This window comes from Macaca mulatta, chromosome 1 (assembly GCF_049350105.2).
Source record: "Macaca mulatta isolate MMU2019108-1 chromosome 1, T2T-MMU8v2.0, whole genome shotgun sequence".
Taxonomy (NCBI): domain Eukaryota; kingdom Metazoa; phylum Chordata; class Mammalia; order Primates; family Cercopithecidae; genus Macaca; species Macaca mulatta.
Genome location: NC_133406.1, coordinates 146,676,112 through 146,695,012, shown reverse-complemented (window position 1 = coordinate 146,695,012; position 18,901 = coordinate 146,676,112). Strand labels below are relative to the sequence as shown.

At 48.5% G+C, this 18,901-nt stretch overlaps 1 protein-coding gene across 4 annotated transcripts in view; it reads right to left on the bottom strand.

Annotated features, from left to right (window-relative positions):
- The window catches only part of BCAR3 (BCAR3 adaptor protein, NSP family member), a 144,561-nt gene that overhangs the window by 18,428 nt on the left and 107,232 nt on the right, over positions 1–18,901 (bottom strand). For 3 of the 4 annotated variants that reach the window (XM_077952882.1, XM_001103070.5, XM_015145271.3), the window contains 4 exons: positions 11,419–11,547; positions 8,142–8,584; positions 2,570–2,673; positions 848–1,503 (listed from right to left, as the gene is read on the bottom strand). In XM_077952882.1, the coding sequence (XP_077809008.1) occupies positions 848–1,503; positions 2,570–2,673; positions 8,142–8,584; positions 11,419–11,547 (1,332 nt within the window). Of the gene's footprint in view, positions 1–847; positions 1,504–2,569; positions 2,674–3,516; positions 3,777–8,141; positions 8,585–11,418; positions 11,548–18,901 lie in introns of those variants that run through there. The other variant, XM_015145279.3, reaches the window with a different exon arrangement.

Sequence of the window (18,901 nt, the reverse complement as noted above, 5' to 3'; positions counted from 1 at the left end):
TAAAACGTAGCTTTAAAGATGTTTATACTAAAGATCATTTTAGTAATAATTATGTAATGCATAAGTATAATGTAATAAAAATAACCAAGGTCTGCTACTCCAGAAACTACATTTTCATCTACAGTCTACTCTCCTATAGCTTTGGCTTTACCAGTTCTGATGGAGCTGAGGCAAGGGGGTAGTTTTTTTTTTGAGACGGAGTCTCGCTTTGTCGCCCAGGCTGGAGTGCAGTGAAACCATCTCGGCTCACTGCAAGCTCCGCCTCCCGGGTTCCTGCCATTCTCCTGCCTCAGCCTCCAAGTAGCTGGGACTACAGGCGCCCGCCACCTTGCCCGGCTAATTTTTTGTATTTTTAGTAGAGACGGGGTTTCACCGTGTTAGCCAGGATGGTCCCGATCTCCTGACCTCGTGATCCTCCCGCCTCGGCCTCCCAAAGTGCTGGGATTACAGGCGTGAGCCACCGCGCCCGGCAAGGGGGTAGTTTTTAAATAAGCACCAGGTGTGAGAAGAATTCTGTTGCAGCTGCTGACGCCAGCAGGGATGGGTGGGAGAAGAGGGCGGCCCCCACCCATGGCAGCAGCCTGCCATCCCTCTGTCTAAGATGAATTTTATAAGCTTCCTGCTTGGGCAAAGGTTGTCCCAGCTTGTGGTTCCCACCCCTTAAATAAATTCCCATGCTGGTGTTATCTTCGGACTTTCCTATGGGCAAAGCACTTAATGGGTGAGGCAGAGTGAGGCCAGACGGATACTCTCCTTCCAAACCTACAAAAGCCAGAGGAGCACCGGGACTACCAGCTCTTACCAAACCTTGAAAAGCCAGAACAGCACCAGGACCCCCAGCTCTTACCCTGCAGTCCATGCTCAGTATGTGCTGAGCGATGACCTTGGGGTCGTTGTTGGTGAACAGTTCCTTTGCACGTTTCAACATTGCTGTTTCCAGGGGCTTATTCTCAGGGGGAAGGAACTTGGACTCAAAGTCATTGGGCCTGAAGGAGGAGACAGTCTCCAGGAGGGGCGCCACAAACTCGCCCTTGTCCCACTGCCCCTTCTCCGTCTGAGCTGCCGCAGGTTCCCAAGGTCTTTCCCTGTCATCATCATCAAGGATCAAGTAGTTGATGCCAGAGTTCCGGGGACCTAGTGCCCCATTCTGCTTGGCTGTGAGCAGTTCTGTGGGGCTTCCCTGGGCACATAAAGGTAGCTTTGCTCCCCTGCCGCAGCCTGTGGCAAACGCTGGGTTCAGTTCACAGTAGTTGGCCTCTGAGTTGAGCCAGGCAGAGGGAGATGAGGGAGCCTTGAGGAACGGCACCTTGCAGGGCTTAGGAGGCGGCTTAGGGCACAGTTGACTGTCTGATCCCCTCAGCGCCTCCCCAGCCCTGGCGTCCGAGGAGACCCTCCGAACAACTGCTGGGCTCAGGGCGGGCTCGCTTCCCGTCCTGAACACGGGTGAGGAGTTTGGGCAGGGGCTTGTGTCCACACCTGAGGACTGAGGTGGCAGCTTGCAGCCTGTGGGGGATAAGAAAAGGTCAGAGAAAGCTCATCTGTGTGGAGAATATAAAACAAACAGAACCAGAGCGGCGGCGGCCCGGCCCTCCGTTCATGCCCGTGGGTTTCAATTTTCATTTTCATTTCCAAAAGAAAAGTCAGTGTGACTGTCCCACGCCCAATCTCACGGAGTCTACAGCGTTGTGAGGGCTGGGCTGGGCTGGCCCCATCCCACACTCCTGGGTACAATTTGGAATCCCGGGGACTGCTGACACCTGGGCTACAAACGTTGTTGTATGGTCATAGAAGGCTTGGACAGTCAGAATGATAAAGTATACGAGTGAGGAGGGCACGAATAATGTAATCTTGCCCTAAGAAACAGAAGTTGTTAGCCACCTAAAACGCCACTGTCAAAGGATGGATCCCAGCCAGCTTCCAAGGGAGAGCTGGAGACAGGGAAGGGAGAAAAGGCATTGGGGTAACCCACATGGAAGTAGTTTATGCAGGGGTATTAGGAAAATCCCTTTGTGGTCCCAGGGAAAGTCAGTTATGAAAATGATGAAAAACAACCCCCCGTCCTACAAATGTAACTGCTTGGTAGGTCTCCCCACACCCCATACCTTATCCCTCTTCCGGCCTTGAAAGCAGAATGGAGAGGAAGGGGAGTTGGCCTGGACAGCTGTTCTGCCAAAAGCCCCAGGATCCACCCACCCACCCGGGAAAAGGGAGTAGGCTCATTTGTCATGAAGTCTACCAGTTTTCAAATGGGCTTGAATCAGAAAACCTGGGTTCAAATGCTGGGTGATTCTGGACAAGTTACTTAACCTGTCTGTGCCTCAGTTTCCTCAGCTGTCAAATGGCAATAATCATGCCTACTCTGAAGGCTTGCTACTAGGCCTAAAAGCTGGCATACAGTGTCTAGCTCAGCGCTTCCCAGCTGGATATAATTCTGCAAACCCATTCCCCTTCAGGCTGCAAGCTGAGGCAAGTGTCGGTTTCAAATGAGATGACTAGATGGGGCAGGGTAACAGCTTGAAGGAAACCAGGGTCACAATGACGTTCTCCCTGAAAATTCCCCGAAACATACCAATCGGCAGGTAGCTCTCTGACTGGTGGGCTTTGAGGGACAAGGCTCTTCTGTCCTGCATGTGATCCAGGCAGGCTGGCTGGCTACCACTCTTTTCTTTGTTTCTGAAGCAAAAGACAAATAGGACGGAAACATGTATTAAAGTGTAAACTAAAACCTTTAGGCAATGCCATGGGAACTTAAACAAAAAAAAAAAACAGAAAACTGCTCGGAACGAGAGTGCTACAGCATACCCTAAAAGTATAGGAATGTCTGCTGGAGAAACAAATTACTGATGGGGTGATTAATATATGACTGCGTGTGCTCCATCCCCCTGTCCCCATGACCAATGCAGCTAAGTCCTAGGATGCCTCCCCTGGGCCGTTCCATCCTGTTGAACAGAGTAGGGTAAAAGTTTTACGATACTCCCCGGGAAAATCTGATGAACTGGAATGTGGACTTTTAACAGAGCCCAAAATTACTTACAGGCCCGGAGGGAATGGCTTGCCTAACTAACATGCATTTTCCACATGCTCCACAGTGTTCCAGTTAGGAAGGAAGCTGTGGGGAAACTTCCATTTTGGTGCAAATCTCAGCATCCCCCAAATAACCTGCAGGACTGCCTGGGGAGGCTGCCATCCCCAACCTCCTGGCTGCTCTGGGGGGACCCCCCACACAGCCTCCTCCTGCTGAGCTGGGAAAGGCACCGCCATGGTCACCAAGCAGCAGTTGGGAGGCACGCTGCGTAACCACACAAGGAAAAGGTGGAAGGTAACTTTCAACACACTCGCTGTTATTCCTTCTGTCCCTTTCCAACTCAAATTGGGAATTTTTCCAGCACCAAGCACCAGAATCTCCCTAGCTAGAGACGGAGGCACTGCACCAGCCAAGTTGTCATGAACTCTAATTGGCCTTCCCATAAGCACAAAACATTCTTATGTTACAGAAATCATGAAGTTCTTTCCTACCTTTACAAGCACCAAAGAAAAAACAAATCAAAACACCCCCAAACTCCGAGCAACAGGGAAATTCCAGCAACCTTTCGAAGATAAGGCAAGACCGAGGGCAGATTACAAAAGGAAATGACTCCTGAGAAGTGATATTGAAGTAGTGACCACTGCGGCTGGACTCCAGGTGCCAGAACGGCAGGGCTTGGAATGCAACCTGCCTGTGAACACACACCTTTGCCCAGGGCAGGCCACCAGCCAGCCAACTAGCAGGACCCACGTCAGGGCAGGTGGCACCTGGCCAGAGCTGCATAAGGGAGCCAGCCACTGAAGGACCTTGGGGCAGGGCAGCAGGCCATAGGCCATCTTCTCCCCTCCTCCCACTTAAACATTTCTGGGCGTGCTGCCTGTACAGAGTGGTGACAAGTTCTAGGAGGATCTGCATTCCAAAGGGCACACAGAAAAGTGGCTCTATTAGGCCTGACTTGTTGACTTAGAGACTTTCTTAGTCTTTTTTTCATTTCTTATCTTAGAAAGTTTTTAAACTAGGCTCATTCAGGGCCAACTAGAAGGCCTTCCCCACAGCAGTGGTTCTGTTATCTTGCCAAATACACTCCCACTCTGTGCATGACATTAATTCCCTGTTTCAACCATTCAGCAGCCAATCCCTCCCAAAGGAAAGAGAAGAAAACGTACCCCTTGTAACACTGTAGGGGATCTCAAGTCCAATCCTATTACTATGAAAAGGAGGATTTCTAAATATCAGATCTTGCCTCCCTCCTTGCAATTGCCCTGATTTTTTGTTTGTTTTGAGACAGGGTCTCGCTCTGTTGCCCAGGCTGCAGTGTAGTGACATGGTCATGGCTCACCGCAACTTCAACCTCCCAGGCTCAAGCAATCCTCCCACCTCAGCCTCTCAAATAGCTGGGACCACAGGCACATACCACCATGCCCATCTAATTTTTATATTTAAAACAACTTTGTGGATACATAGGTGTATATATTTCTGGAGTACATGAGATCTTTTGATACAGGCATTCAATGTGAAATAAGCACATCATGGCGAATGGGGTATCCACACCCTCAAGCATTTATCCTTTGAGTTACAAACAATCCAATTACACTCTTTATTTTAAAATATATAATTAAGTTGTTTTGACTATAGTCACCCTATTGTGTTATCAAATAGGTCTGATTCTTTCCAAATTTTTTTGTACCCATTAACCATCCCCACCTCCCTCCCACCCCTGACTCCCTACCCACTACTACTCTTCCCAGGCTCTGCTAACCATCCTTTTTTTTTTTTTTTTTTTTTTTTTTGAGACAGTTTCACTCTTGTTGCCCAGGCTGGAGTGCAATGGCGTGGTCTTGGCTCACCGCAACCTCTGCCTCCCAGGTTCTGGTTCAAGCAGTTCTCCTGCCTCAGCCTCCTGAGTAGCTGGGATTACAGGCACGCACCACCATGCCCAGCTAATTTTTGTATTTTTAGTACAGATGGGGTTTTACCATGTTGGCCAGGCTGGTCTCGAACTCCTGACCTCATGATCCACCCGCCTCGGCCTCCCAAACTGCTGGGATTACAGGTGTGAGCCACCGCATCCGGCCCACCATACTTCTACTCTCTGTGTCCAAGAATTCAATTGTTTTGACTTTTTGATCCCACAGATAAGAGAGAACATGTGATGTTTGTCTTTCTGTGCCTGGCTTATTTCACTTAACATAATGATCTCCAATTCCATCCATGTGGTTGCAAATGACAGGATCTCATTTTTTTATGGCTGAATAGTACTCCACTGTGGATACGCACATTTCCTTTATCTGTTCAGCTGTTGATGGACACTTAGGCTGCTTCCCAATCTGAGCTATTGTAAACAGTGCTGCAACAAACATAGTGCAGGTTATCTCTTTGATATATCTCTTTGATTTCCACTCTTCTGGGTATATACCCAGCAGTGGGATTGCTGGATCATATAGTAGCTCAATTTTTAGTTTTCTGAGGAACCTCCAAACTGTTCTCCATGGTGGCTGTACTAATTTACATTCCCACCAACAGTGTAAGACGGTTCCCTTTTCTCCACAATCCTCACCAGCATTTGTTATTACCCGTCTTTTGGATATAGGCCTGTTTAACTGGGGTAAGGTGATATCCGTTATAGTTTTGATTTACATTTCTCTGATGACCACGTTGAGCACCTTTTCATATGCCTGTTTGCCACTGCAGCGGCATGATCTCGGCTCACTGCCTCCTGAGTTCAAGCAATTCTCCTCCCTAATAGCTGGGACTACAGGCATGCACCACCACACCTGGCTAATTTTTGCATTTTTAGTAGAGATGGAGTTTCTCCATGTTGGCCAGGTTGGTCTTGAACTCCTGACCTCAGGTAATCCACCTGCCTCAGCCTCCTGAAGTGCTGGGATTACAGGCGTGAGCCACCGTGCCCAGCCCATTTGTATGTCTTCTTTTGAGAAATACCCATTTCTCAAAAGAGCAAATCTTTTGCCCATTTTTAAAATCAGATTATTAGATTTTTTCCTATAGAGTTGTTTGAACTCCTTATATTAATTTTCATATTTTTTGTAGAGACAGGGTTATGCCATGTGGCCCAAGCTGGTCTCGAACTCCGGAGCTCAGGCAATCTGCCCACCTTATTCTCCCAAAGTGCTGGGATTACAGTTGTGAGCCACTGTGCTGGGTCTGAGTCTGACATTCTGCTCCCCTCCAGATAATAATTATCACGAGCATTTCCCTAGCATCTCCTATGTGCCTGCACTGTTCTGAGCACTTTGCATATATTAAATCATGTACACCTCACAAGCTCCATCTTTCCAGATAAAGAAGGTGAGGCCCAGGAAGGTCAAGTCGCTTGCCTATGGTTGAACAGTTGCCCAGTGTGGAACCAGCATTTGTGCCTGGCTACCAGGTCCCCAGCCAGATGCTGACTAGCATGTGCCAGAGCCTCCATGCAGCACACAGCTGTCATCTGCATTCCACACAGAGTCCTGTATTTTCCTCCCGAAGTTTTGCAGTATAGAAATGACAGTTTGTGACATTTCCTCATGGACCAAAAAGAAAACCAGTGAGTAGAATAAAACATGTTGGTTTACGTGCATAAGATTAGAAGCTGGGAGACGGCTCAGGCTGCTGTGTGACTGAGGGGCTGGACTGGATCTGTGTTCTTATGCCTGCCTTTTCTCTCGTTTCCTTTCCCAGTGCTTTTAGATAATATGCACAAAGACTCTGAGCTCCATGAAAGATCAGCCCTATACAAATGCAGCCCACCATCGCTGACATTTGACAGCTGGGTGCCTAGGATCAGGGAGGCCTGATTTGAAGCCCTGATTTTCCACCAAGTGCCCCGAATCCTTCTCTTCCCCCATTCCCTGCGATTCAGAATACAGCCCCATGCTCTCTGCATCTCCTATCTTAGACATCTCATCTGTTCTCATCAAGTGAACCACCCTTTCCATGTGGACCAAGCCCTAATTTAAGTTTTCAGCCCTAACTCATCGCCTGGACCCCAAAACTGCTGCTGGACTCTGGCACTCAACAAAACCACATCTTCCAGCTCAGATGAAAAAGTGTGTTTTGGCCAGGTGCGGTGGCTCAAGCCTGTAATCCCAGCACTTTGGGAGGCCGAGACGGGCGGATCACGAGGTCAGATCGAGACCATCCTGGCTAACACGGTGAAACCCCGTCTCTACTAAAAATACAAAAAACTAGCCGGGCGAGGTGGCGGGCGCCTGTAGTCCCAGCTACTCGGGAGGCTGAGGCAGGAGAATGGCGTAAACCCGGAAGGCGGAGCTTGCAGTGAGCTGAGATCCGGCCACTGCACTCCAGCCTGGGCGACCTAGCGAGACTCCGTCTCAAAAAAAAAAAAACGAAAAAGTGTGTTTTATCCTCCACAGTGCCCTTCCTCCTGGTCACTCCTGTGGTCTCCAATGTGCCCTCCTCTGACTCTACCACGTGCAGAAGAGTCCTGGGAGGCCAGGCTCCTGCATCTCTCAACTCTCCCTTCGCTCCACTCCTGCAGCCAGGGCCCTCCATGACTCAGTAACTGGGTTTCCTGTTCCTGTCTCACTCCTCGCCCCCAGTACATTGCTGTCCATTTCTATTCTTAGGACACCGTGTTCACTATGCTGAATCTGTGCAGCTCCCTCAAAGCCCTGCACCTGGCATTAAGGCCCCCATGATATGGCTGGGGCTACCTCCCTAAGCCGACTGCTACAGGTCCCTTGCACAGACCCTTTGTTCCAGCCCCATCAGCACACTCACTGCAAGCTCTTCGTGGCATTTTCTGTCCCCACACTTATGCCCATGCTGTGCCTCCCACCTGGAACACCCCCTGCCTTTTACAGCATCTATCCAAATTTCCCCCAGTCATCAGACCAGCCTAAGCCTACCCCCTTCACAAGGTCTCCCCTGTAAGTGCCCCCACAATCCTTCCTCAGCTCCTGTACCATTCATTGCTGGCCCTGCTCGGCTAGGAGCTGATCGTGCACTGCCTCATGACTGCTATTCCGCGAACAGTCAGCATTCCTATTAACATCTTTTATTTCTCTGTTCCATGATGAATTCTTCATCTGCCTAACTAACCTTGGGCACCCCCGGCGCCCCTCATAGTCCTGAGGAGGAGACCCTGACCTACCTGAGGAGGTTTCCCCTGGGCAAATTCTGCTCTCGGGCCTGGACGCCACCCATGGTGAGGCTCAGCCTCTTGGTCACGTCTGGCCTTCCCTCGGTGAGGCTGCCCTCCCGGGCCTGGCCTGGGGAGATGCCATAACGCTCCTCCAGGCACCGCAGGGGCACCGTCCTGTTGATGGGCTGGAAGATGATGGCGCCACTCTGCTGGGAGATGGGCCGGCGGTTGCCCACGTAGCAGCGCACCAGGCCAGGGATGGAGTCGAAGCTCTCCATCTCGAACTGGTACTGCACGCGGCTGTAGGCCTCGCTGAGCCGCAGAACCGTCCGGTTGATTTTGAAGTGCTGAGCGAGGTTCTTCCACTGACAGGTCAGGACAAAGTTCCCAGGGCTGGACAGAGAGTCACGAACTAGGAAGTCGCCATCTCGCTGCACAAGGTTTTCCGACACCTTTGGGACAAAAAGGTGAGTGAGGGGTAGGAAAGGCAAATTCACATTCCTTCTAAAAGCTTATGGCTACCCACTTCTCTGGGCCAACAGAAGACAATGCTACTATGTCTCTTCTTGGGCCAGTTCTTTAGTTTTTCAAATACCAAATTCATAGGAGATCCAATCATTCATTCACCTTGTGTTCATTGACCACCTACTCGTGCCAAGAACCACTGCAGGCTCAGGGGATGCGGTGGTGACAGCGGCACCGAAGAGCCCAGCTCATGGAGCTCCTGGTTTTGGTGGGAGCTTCTGTTTGAGTGAGGATAAATAACCAACAGCTATGCACGCCAGTTGTAAGCTCAGGGAAAAAGTGAACCAGGAAAGGAGGCAGGGAGTGCTGGGGAGGGGATGAGGGCTGTCCAGTAAAACAGGGTGGTTGGGGAGGTGTCACAAGAACATGATGTTTATACGGACCTGAATGACGTAATGCAACAGGAAATAAGAAATGAGAAAACGTGTGCCTGGCAGGCCTGATTTTCCCTCCCCAACAAGTGGAGTGAGGAGAAAGAAGGTATTTGTTGGTGTCCAGAAGTCGTCCTCGGGGCCCTCTCCTAAGATGCCCCTCTCCAGGCCTGGCCAATGGGGAGGAGGACTCTGCATGCAGGACTAGGGTATGGATTCTGGACACACCAATTACTGGCTAGGAGGCCTGGAACAAAGTCAGGCTGGGGTCCATCTTACAGTTACTATGAGGGTTATGTATTTGTATACATAACATATGCAAGCGCTGGAACACGGTGGATGCTCAAAAATAGTTAACTAGCATGATGCTGCTGCTTATAGCAACTGAAGAATTTATAATGTGGTACAGCCTGGCTGTTCCTGTAGCCTGACCACCTGGGTTTGCATCCTGGCTCAGCTGTATGACTCTGGACAAATTACATAATCTCTTTGTGGCTCACTTACATCATCTGAAAAACACAAATGATGATATTACCTACGGAATGGCTATAAAGATTTAAGGGGCTAAAATGTTAGCAATAACTTGTTATTATGGTTATGGTTATAGTGTTCAGTTATCCAGTTTGGAACGATTTATCACTGAAAATTAATACTCATGGCTAGTAATAAACAAATTTGATGACCATGATAAGGAGACGGACAGTGGTGATAGTCATCAGTTTTATAATTCTGACAATTTTTCTGGGACATTCCAATATTTGATCAACAGCATACTTCTGCTAGCTCAAAAGAGTAGGCTACCATGGTTACTTTAAAATTGCATCTTTGCCTTAAAAATGTTTTCACATAGAAATTTCATTTCTTAGAATTGAGCCTGTGAAAATAATTGTAGGTATGAACATAGCAATCATAAAGGATGTTGGTCAAAGTATTAGAAACACTCTACGTGTCCAATAAATTGTGGTGCATGCATACCGTGGACAGACATACAACATAGTCTGGTGCAGAAGAATATTCTACAGTGGGTGAAAATTCCCAGGACACAGTGAGTGAGTAGAATGGGCTACCAAAAAAGTATATGCAGTACGATCTCATACTTGATTTCAAAAAGCCTGGGGTGATGTCTGTACACAAAAGTATTCATCATGGTTATCCCCAGGAGAATTATGAGGAGAATTATGGATGAGTTTAATTTCCTTCTTTTTGCTATGTATATTTTCTACAATCAATTTTAAACTTAAAAAAAAGTCAGAATAATAATTATTTGATTGTGCCAAGAAATCTGATACATTAAAAAAAAAAAAAAAAAAAGCCTGGGCGCAGTGGTTTACGCCTATAATCCCAGCACTTTGAGAGGCCGAGGTGGGTGGATCACTTGAGGTCAGGAGTTCGAGACCAGCCTGGCCAACATGGTGAAACCCTGTCTCTACTAAAAATATAAAAATTAGCAGGGCGTGGTGGTGGACACCTGTAATCCCAGCTACTGGAGAGGCTGAGGCAGGAGAATCGCTTGAACCCAGGAGGCAGAGGTTACAGTGAGCTGAGATCGTGTTATTGCACTCCAGCCTGGGCGATAGAGTAAGACTCTGTCTCAAAAAAAACAAAAAACAAAAAAAAACTTAAGACATGATGCCCTTCCCCCCAGCCCCTGTCCACACATTTCCTGTCATGTTGTCCTTGGTTAATGATTGGCCAGGTCAGGTTTACAATAAAAACCCAAGGGAAATTCTATGCCTCAATTCTGCGGACTTACTCTATTTTTCAATTTTTACAGTATTAAATGAAAAAACATTATTCATGGCAATCACCCAAATGACGATCGCACAGTATATTCTGGGCCACGAGTCTGTGGTCATGGGTTTAATTCCCCTTCTTCCCCACCTCTGGTCACGGGATCCAGCAGGGAAGCCATGGAGAGTGTGAATAACTGCCAGCTCACCGGGCCAGAGGCAGCCTTGTTGGTCTGGGCCACCGCCCTCTCTCCTCCCGAAGCTAAGCCACTGCCTTGAGAAGGAGGGGCTGCAAAATGGTCTGAGGCTGCTGGCAGCTGGCCAAGAGTTCAATTACCTGGGCCATACCCCGCCCTCCTAGTTCTTCCGGTTGCTGACCCTGTGGCTGCTGCCTCCCACAGCTCTGTGCTTGCAGACCCCAGGAGTGCTGGCTGTCCCTCTACTTCCTGAACATGTGGATGTGTGCTTTGGGTTCTTGACCTCAGCTCTTCCCAAGGTCTTCTTAGAGAAGGGTCTAAATGAAGCCATTTTTAGAGTATCTGTTTTTGGTTACACAGGAGCTTCCTCCCGTGTGGCCTCGAAGTGGGGCCCTGCAGATCATCAGTCTGTATGTTGCCTGAGAGCAGCCCTGTGTGTGCTGGAAGGGACAAGACCAGGTACCTGTCGGGGGATGCGGCCGTGGTACCAGGCATGGCTGCGCAGGTCCTCGCTGCTCAGCAGCAGCTCCTCCTCCAGCTCCTTCTTCAGCTTCTCGGGGGTCCTGTCCATGATGTGCCTCTCCTTGGAGAACTGCAACACAGAGTCAACCATGAGCTCACCCTGCCCAGGCCACACCAGGCCATGCCAGCTGGAGGTGACCGCCTGCTTCACTAATCCAACCAGTTATGCTAAAGCCTGCGTTCAGGTAGGGGAGCCTAGATAATGATTACAAAGAGCTGTGACCTTTCGTTTCTCTGGCCGCAACCATGTAATAAAATTTTCACCTGCACATGGGGACTATGGTAGGAGAGTCCACCAAGAGGTTCCTTTGACCAGTCTACTCAAGCAGCTGAGCAGGAAGGGCCAGAGAGGTGAACAGGTGGCAAGACACAGCAGCCCAGGCTGCTCTCTTCCCAGCGGAGAGCTTCCTCATTCTCCTTCAGGACTGTCCTGACATAGCGTGGGGAGGGCAGCTGTTCCCTTCTGGCCTTAGATACTGGGCCTCTGGGCAGTGAGGCCCAAAGCAGAATCCTTGGGCTGGTAGCGATGGCCCTGACTTCTTTGCTGTTGGTAAACTCAAGTTCAGGAATTGAGTCCGTCTTTAGAAACTTTTAGGGCAAATGGACAGAGCAATTTTATGTCTCTTGAATCTAATAACAGAAGTCTATGTCTTCATTTCACGTTTCTAATATTTCATTTTTATGACAGATAGGAAACTGAAACAAGTTTAAAAAGACATCCCTGGTCCTTCACCTGAGATGTCTGAGAATCACTAGCCTGCGGCATTGCACAGTGGCCACGGCGGGGAGTGCTAGGTGGGCAGCAGTGGCTCCAGGTTTAATTTAGAGCCACGCCCACTTACAACATGTGAACTGAACCTGGAAACCTGCCCAGTTCCCAGCAAGACCAGGCTGGCTGACCAGGAACCGCTTGCTAAAGGTCCCATGAGCAGAAAAAGGCTGTGTCCCTGTGGTTTTCCCAAGTTTCCCAGCTTGCCTTTCAAACCCCCAAGGGAGCCACACGATTATTACTTATCACACCACTTTTTAAAAATGCTTATTTGTTTTACTTTTTTGAGACAGGGTCTTACTCTGTTGTCCAGGCTAGAACACAGTGGCGCAATCTCAGCTCACTGCAGCCTTGGCCTCCTGGGCTCCAGCGATCCTCCCACCTCAGCCTCTCTGGTAGCTAGGACTACAAGCACGTGCCACCATGCCTGGCTAATTTTTGTAATTTTTTTTTTAGAGATAGGGTTTTGCCATGTTGCTCAGGCTGGTCTCAAACTCCTGGGCTCAAGTGATCCACCCACCTCGGCCTCTCAAAGTGCTGGGATTACAGGTGTGAGCCACTGTGCCTGGCCTATTATACTACTTTGCACCTCAGCAAAGAAATAGCTTCAAATTCTTTTCCACCCCCCCCCAACCAAAAAAAAAAACCCTGGAATTTTAGGGCTAGATTCTTATCCTCTAGTGTTTCTTTGCACACTGGCCCATGAGGCGAGTTAGCTGAAGAGTCACTCAGGGGCTGATTTTTAAACGGGGCCCTGGCTTACTATGTGTTTACTTCTCCCTCCTCCTCTTCTCACTGGGCAGACACTCACTGGGGAGTGTCTGAAGATGGAATTTGCATCAAAGAGATGCTGACGCTGGCTGTCCAGGGTGCCTACAGGCTTTAGATGGTGATGTTTGACACCGTCCGCTCCATTATTAATATTGTGCAGCTTCATCTGAAGACAGCTTGAGTGTGGAACGCAGGCTGTCAACCCGGCCACGCTTTACTGTCCTTTTATTGTCTGTCTTGCCTCCCACTAGACTGTAAGTTTCATGAAAACAGAAATCCATTTACTTTTTCCCCATCGCCCTTGAGCAATGCCTGAAAACATCAGGCACTGGGTATGTAGTAAACAAATACCCCAGGATGAGAAAGATGCTGACTTTGCTTAGTTATGGAGATTCTCTCTTTCTCTCTCAAGTTATTTGAAGCCCTGTTTTCGCTGGGCATGCTGCCATTCAGCCAAAAGACCACATTCCTCAATCTCTGTCTCTTCCAGGGAGATGTGGCCACAGGACTCAGTTCTGACCAAGGAGCTGAGATGCGATGGCTGGAGCCTCAACACCATTCTGGACCATGAGTGGGGAGCCACACCTAGGAATGGCTGGGTGGAAGGTCTGATTGAGGCTGGGTCCCTGATGACTGTGGGGCCAACACACCAGCCCTGGGCCGCCAGCCTCCAGGTCTTCTAGGTGATCTACTTTATGGACACCTGTGATTGGTGGGTGTTCCCGTCACTGGCAGCTGAACTAAATCCTAACCCATATTGTGACCTGACCCCCATTGAGTCACCCTGACAGGCAGTCTGCAGGCTTAGCCTAAATCCCTTGTGCTGCACCCTGGGCCCACTTTTTGGTCTGAGCTCTGAAAATGTGGAGATCTGAAAACATACAGCAGGTCTTGCACGGTTCTTTATTGAAAATTTATTTGCTTATATCCAAGAAGCTATTTCCATATTTATCTTTGCATTTTCCTTCCTCCCTGATGTCCTAACACTCAGCCACCTCTCCCTCTCCCTGGCTCCCTTCTCAGCTCTGCTCATAACTGCAAGGCTTATTATCATTTTTTTTTTTAGCACTTTATATGCATCAATCTTTTATTCCAGGTTTTGAGATAATGCTTTTAAACTAGTTAAAAAATATATAAAATCAACTACCTTGCTACTTCTGTCCATATTACTAACAGAAGAACAGAAAAATTCTAAATTATTGTTCTTTCTCCCTGTAGACTCCAGAGAGGGAATCCTACAGGGTACTATAGGAGGTAGGGTACTAGGAAAGTACCTAGAGAGAGAGAAATGAAGATTTTAAGATTGATGCTCTCAAATAATTTGGAATGAAAGACCAGACTTCAAAAAGTATGCCCTTAAGCTCTTGCATAATTTATGAAAAGTTTGAAGGTTACACAACTGCCTAGACTTGTATTTTAAAAGGGAAGGAGGGAAAGAGAGAGGGAAGAAAATGAGAGGGAGAGAGGGAGGGAGAGAGGGAAACCCAGAGTGAACAAGCAATTGCAAAAGGCTTTCCATTTCCAGCCAGTGAGGGCTGGCTCGAATATACTGCAGGGAGCCATGTGTGCTGCTGGGCGCCTCTGCCTTAGCAGATGATGTAGACAAGTGTGCCAGACAACTGAAGAAAGCAATTCAAAAGGATCACCCCATATGCCCACCTCATGATTAAATAGTGGTTATTTTGGGAGTGGAAACCTTCTAGAACTTTCACTACTGCCTTTGTCACATATATTAACGCAATTATTTTTCCCAGCTGCCTGTATTTTATGAGATCTGGATCTCCCAACTGGGATTTTGCCACTATAGATAAGTATTTTGATGGACTGTAAACCCCACAGGTTAGTGAGAGGTGACGATATAACAAATTGTGGCAAAATGTATCCATCTGTATTTCTGAGAACATTGTGATTGATATCTGTGCTTCTTGGGGACCAGAAATGAGATTCCTGCTTCATAGGACTGGTCATGCATGTCTGTAACATTTGGCAGAATTCTGTAGGCTTCCCACATACAACCTGAATTACTGGTGGCAGTGTCTCCTTCCACTTCTCTACTGCCATGTGGGAAGAATTTGGATTTCTCCCTGGAATGTAACCATTTTGTTCATGGCATAGGCTAGTTTTTGGGACTTGGCTATGAAGCAAATTCTAGCAATTTAAGGTAACACAACAGAGCCTCTGCCTTCAGCAAAGGTTTCATCCCCTCTGTGTGGCTATCGGTCTCCTCTAATTGATCTAATTTATTCTATGAATGCCCTAAGAATCCTCCTGCCCTTCCTCAGACTACTTTTCTAAGGGAAGGGCAGAAGAGATTAGTACTGTATTCACTCACATAATATTCACATGCATTGTTATTGTTTGCATAGCCCAGAATGATTTATGAGAAGAGACAGGATAAGGTGTCAGGTCCTAGGTATTCCAACTGCTTCCAATCTTGGAAAAATAGACACAAGCACATCGTTCAAATCCACCCCAGTTCCTACAGCCTTTTCTCCTAGCTCCTTTCCAGCTCTCTCACATTTGTAGACATCTTCTGAACTCAGTGTGCTTTAAGGACGGGCTGGACTCAAGTCATCCTCAATCCCTCTGTCAGCAAGGGACAGTAGGCATTGTGGCACCCAGAATGAGTAACACGGCTGTGCTCTCTTAGAAAGCTGACACTGAGGCCGGGCGTGGTGGCTCAAGCCTGTAATCCCAGCACTTTGGGAGGCCGAGACGGGCGGATCACGAGGTCAGGAGATCGAGACCATCCTGGCTAACACGGTGAAACCCCCTCTCTACTAAGAAATACAAAAAACTAGCCGGGCGAGGTGGCGGGCGCCTGTAGTCCCAGCTACTCGAGAGGCTGAGGCAGGAGAATGGCATAAACCTGGGAGGCGGAGCTTGAAGTGAGCTGAGATCCGGCCACTGCACTCCAGCCTGGGCGACAGAGCGAGACTCCGTCTCAAAAAAAAAAAAAAAAAAGAAAGAAAGAAAGAAAGAAAGCTGACATTGAATGTGAATGCAGGACTGTACATTTTCTTCAACTGCCAGGCAGAGCAAGATAACTTGTGAATAATCATTCGCTCACATAAATGCAATAAACGTTAATAATGATTACATTATCTAGTAATACAACTCTCCCTCCAAGATTAAATTCTCTAATATTTGCCCCTGAGTTTGAACCTCATTCCTAGAAGGCATCTGATTCCTTGTTTTTCCAGCGTTTTGTCTTGAAGGGAAGGAGGTGGCAGCAGAGGAGGAGTCAGAGAGACAAGGTTGGTTTTCGCTGCCTCAGCAGAGGCTCCAGCCATCCTGAGCTCACCCCACACAGCAGCTGTGGGCTCAGCCTCGGGAGGGAGGGATGCTGCTGGGCTTTGGATCAAGAACATTGTGCCCACAGGTCTTGCCAGCTTCACTCCAGGGACCAAATCCACCCACAACCGTGATGAGACCACAATGAGACAAATGTGCAGGCAGGGCCCATATCTTGTGCTTCAAGAAATTTGAGTAGTCCTTTTAGAGGGACAGGGAGAGTAAGATAAGGTACTATGTACATAAATAATAAGTATACCTTCAGGGGGAAAGAAAGAAAAGAAGGGAGAGAGAGTTAGTAACTACTGTACATGGTCACCCACTCACATGGCCCCACTTTGAAATGTTTATGTTTGTCCTAGTCATTAGCACTGGGGTCTGAGATGAGATGTAGGTAAAGTGACAAACGGGGCAAATGTAGGGAGTGGATGACGCCCCCTCTTGTCCAACAAAATTGCAGGATAGTTAGAAAATTAATAAGTTACTATAATTGATGCTTTTCATGAAAATCTGAGTCTAGCTACATCTTTCCTATCCCCAGCATTTTAATAGCCCTCATATCAAAAAGTGTTACAGCAAGGTGTTTAAGAGCCACCTCAATCCACAGGCCACTGTGCCACGCATCTGCTGTGTGGCCTCGGGCAAGTGACATTAACTCTGTAGAGCCTCAGGCTCCTCATCTACAAAATGGGCATGATAATATGTCATGAGGTGTTAATAAGGATTAAATGGGTCAACATCGGGAAAGCACTAAGAACATCCCTGGCACATAGCACTGTCAATTGTCATAATAGACTCTCATCAGGATGCTACTAATCTGTTTCTGTAAAATAAGCAGGCTTCCTGTTCAAGGTCTGACGCAGGAGGTTGAAGGAGGCAGGTGTTTGGGAGGGAAGCAGTTAAGGAAAGCAGCCTGGAGCCTGCGGAGTGCCTGGAGGCTGCCTGCCACAGGTTTCTTCAATCCTCACTCACTGCCCACCTGGCCCAGCACCTCTGCTCGGTTACACGGAGAGGGCTGGTCCTAGCTTGCTGGGGTTGGCTCCAAGAAATCATAAATATCACTCTGAATCTGGAAAGCACATCTCTGCAGCCCCACATGGCCCCGGCAAGTCCAGTCTTGACAGGCTGGAATAGCCAGGGCCCAGGAGATGATTGGAAAACACATTCTGGAGGCGCAGAGCCAGGTCCGCGAATGTGCTGGGAACCTTGATTAATGCAGAAACCCACATTTCAGCAGCTCTCCAAGGAAGAAAAGCCATTCCGGGATGGGAGGAATGGAGCTCGGGGTCTCCTGCGTGAGCATCAGAGCCTGCATTTCAAATCAGGCACAACAACGGGCCCTGGAGGCGCAGGAGATTCGACTTCTGAAGACAGGGGATGGGGAGGGGTGCACTTGGGCGATCTGTCAGAAACGCCCAGAGGAGGCTGGGGACACTCATTCGCATGTAGGAGACAGCAGAATTTCAAAAAGATGGCATTTGCATTATAATAAATAATTATTTTACTCTATCCCTGCCTGTAAGAAAGGCTTCCTAGTTCCCACAGGATTTTAAATTGTGCAAATCGGCAGGAAAGACTCTTCCCCAGGCCTAGGAACGAGGGTGGAAAGAGGCTGAGGAGGCCATGGCCATCCATTGTCATGACCAAACAGTTGCCAGCATCTGGCTGCCGGTGGGGGATGGATGCCCTCGTCCCTGCACTCGAGGAAGGCACAGTCTCCTTGGAAGATGACACACAAACAGTTTAACACACCCCAAGCTCTAGAAGCATACTGTTTGTCCTGCCATCTGCTCCCTGTCCCTCCCAGCTCGGCAGCTGGGGCAAGTTACCCCACCTCTTTGTCCTTTGGTTTTCCCTGTGGAAAAATGAGAAAAGTCACTGTGGCCAGGAGTGTCCTGGAAACAGATTCATGGAGATGGGAGGAGGACAGAAGTCTGGAGAACCAGGGTTGGACCGTGAGGATAAAACTTAAGGACAGGGATAGGAAGGGTATTTGGGACATTTGAGCTAAGAGACATTTCCTTGTGTCTTTTGAAGACAAAAAGAGCTGGCCTTGGCTGGAAGGTTCTGGCTAGGAGGAGACAGCTAAAGCATGCGAAGGCATAACAATGGTATGTTATGTATTTTATAATCATCCAGCAACCCTGCCACCCCCCAGGAGAGCCCCATCTTCACTCCAAGCATGTGGTTCTGACCCCACCTTCCTGACCATGGCTAGTTGGCCCAGGAAGTTCTCCTGTACCAAATTGGTCCAATCAGAGTTCTTCCTGGGATTTTTCTAGATGGTACTGAGCGAAGAAGGTACTCTATCCCACTCCAGTGAAAACATCATGAGATTTGAAGCGTGGAAGTTGCTTCACCCCCGTGTTTCCTGCCAGGTAGAACAAAGTGCTGAGAGAATCAAACCAGCAAGCAAAGAGAAGAGGAGCAAGAGATGGAAAGTGACCCCTAGCATGCACCTCCCTAAGCCCCAAGCTGATTACATCAGCCGGCAAACTCCTCTTGTGAGCTAGGCTAGTATGAGTGGAATCCCTGTCACCTGTGACCAAAGCAGTCCTGATCCAGAAACGCAAGGACTGGCTGAGGGCAG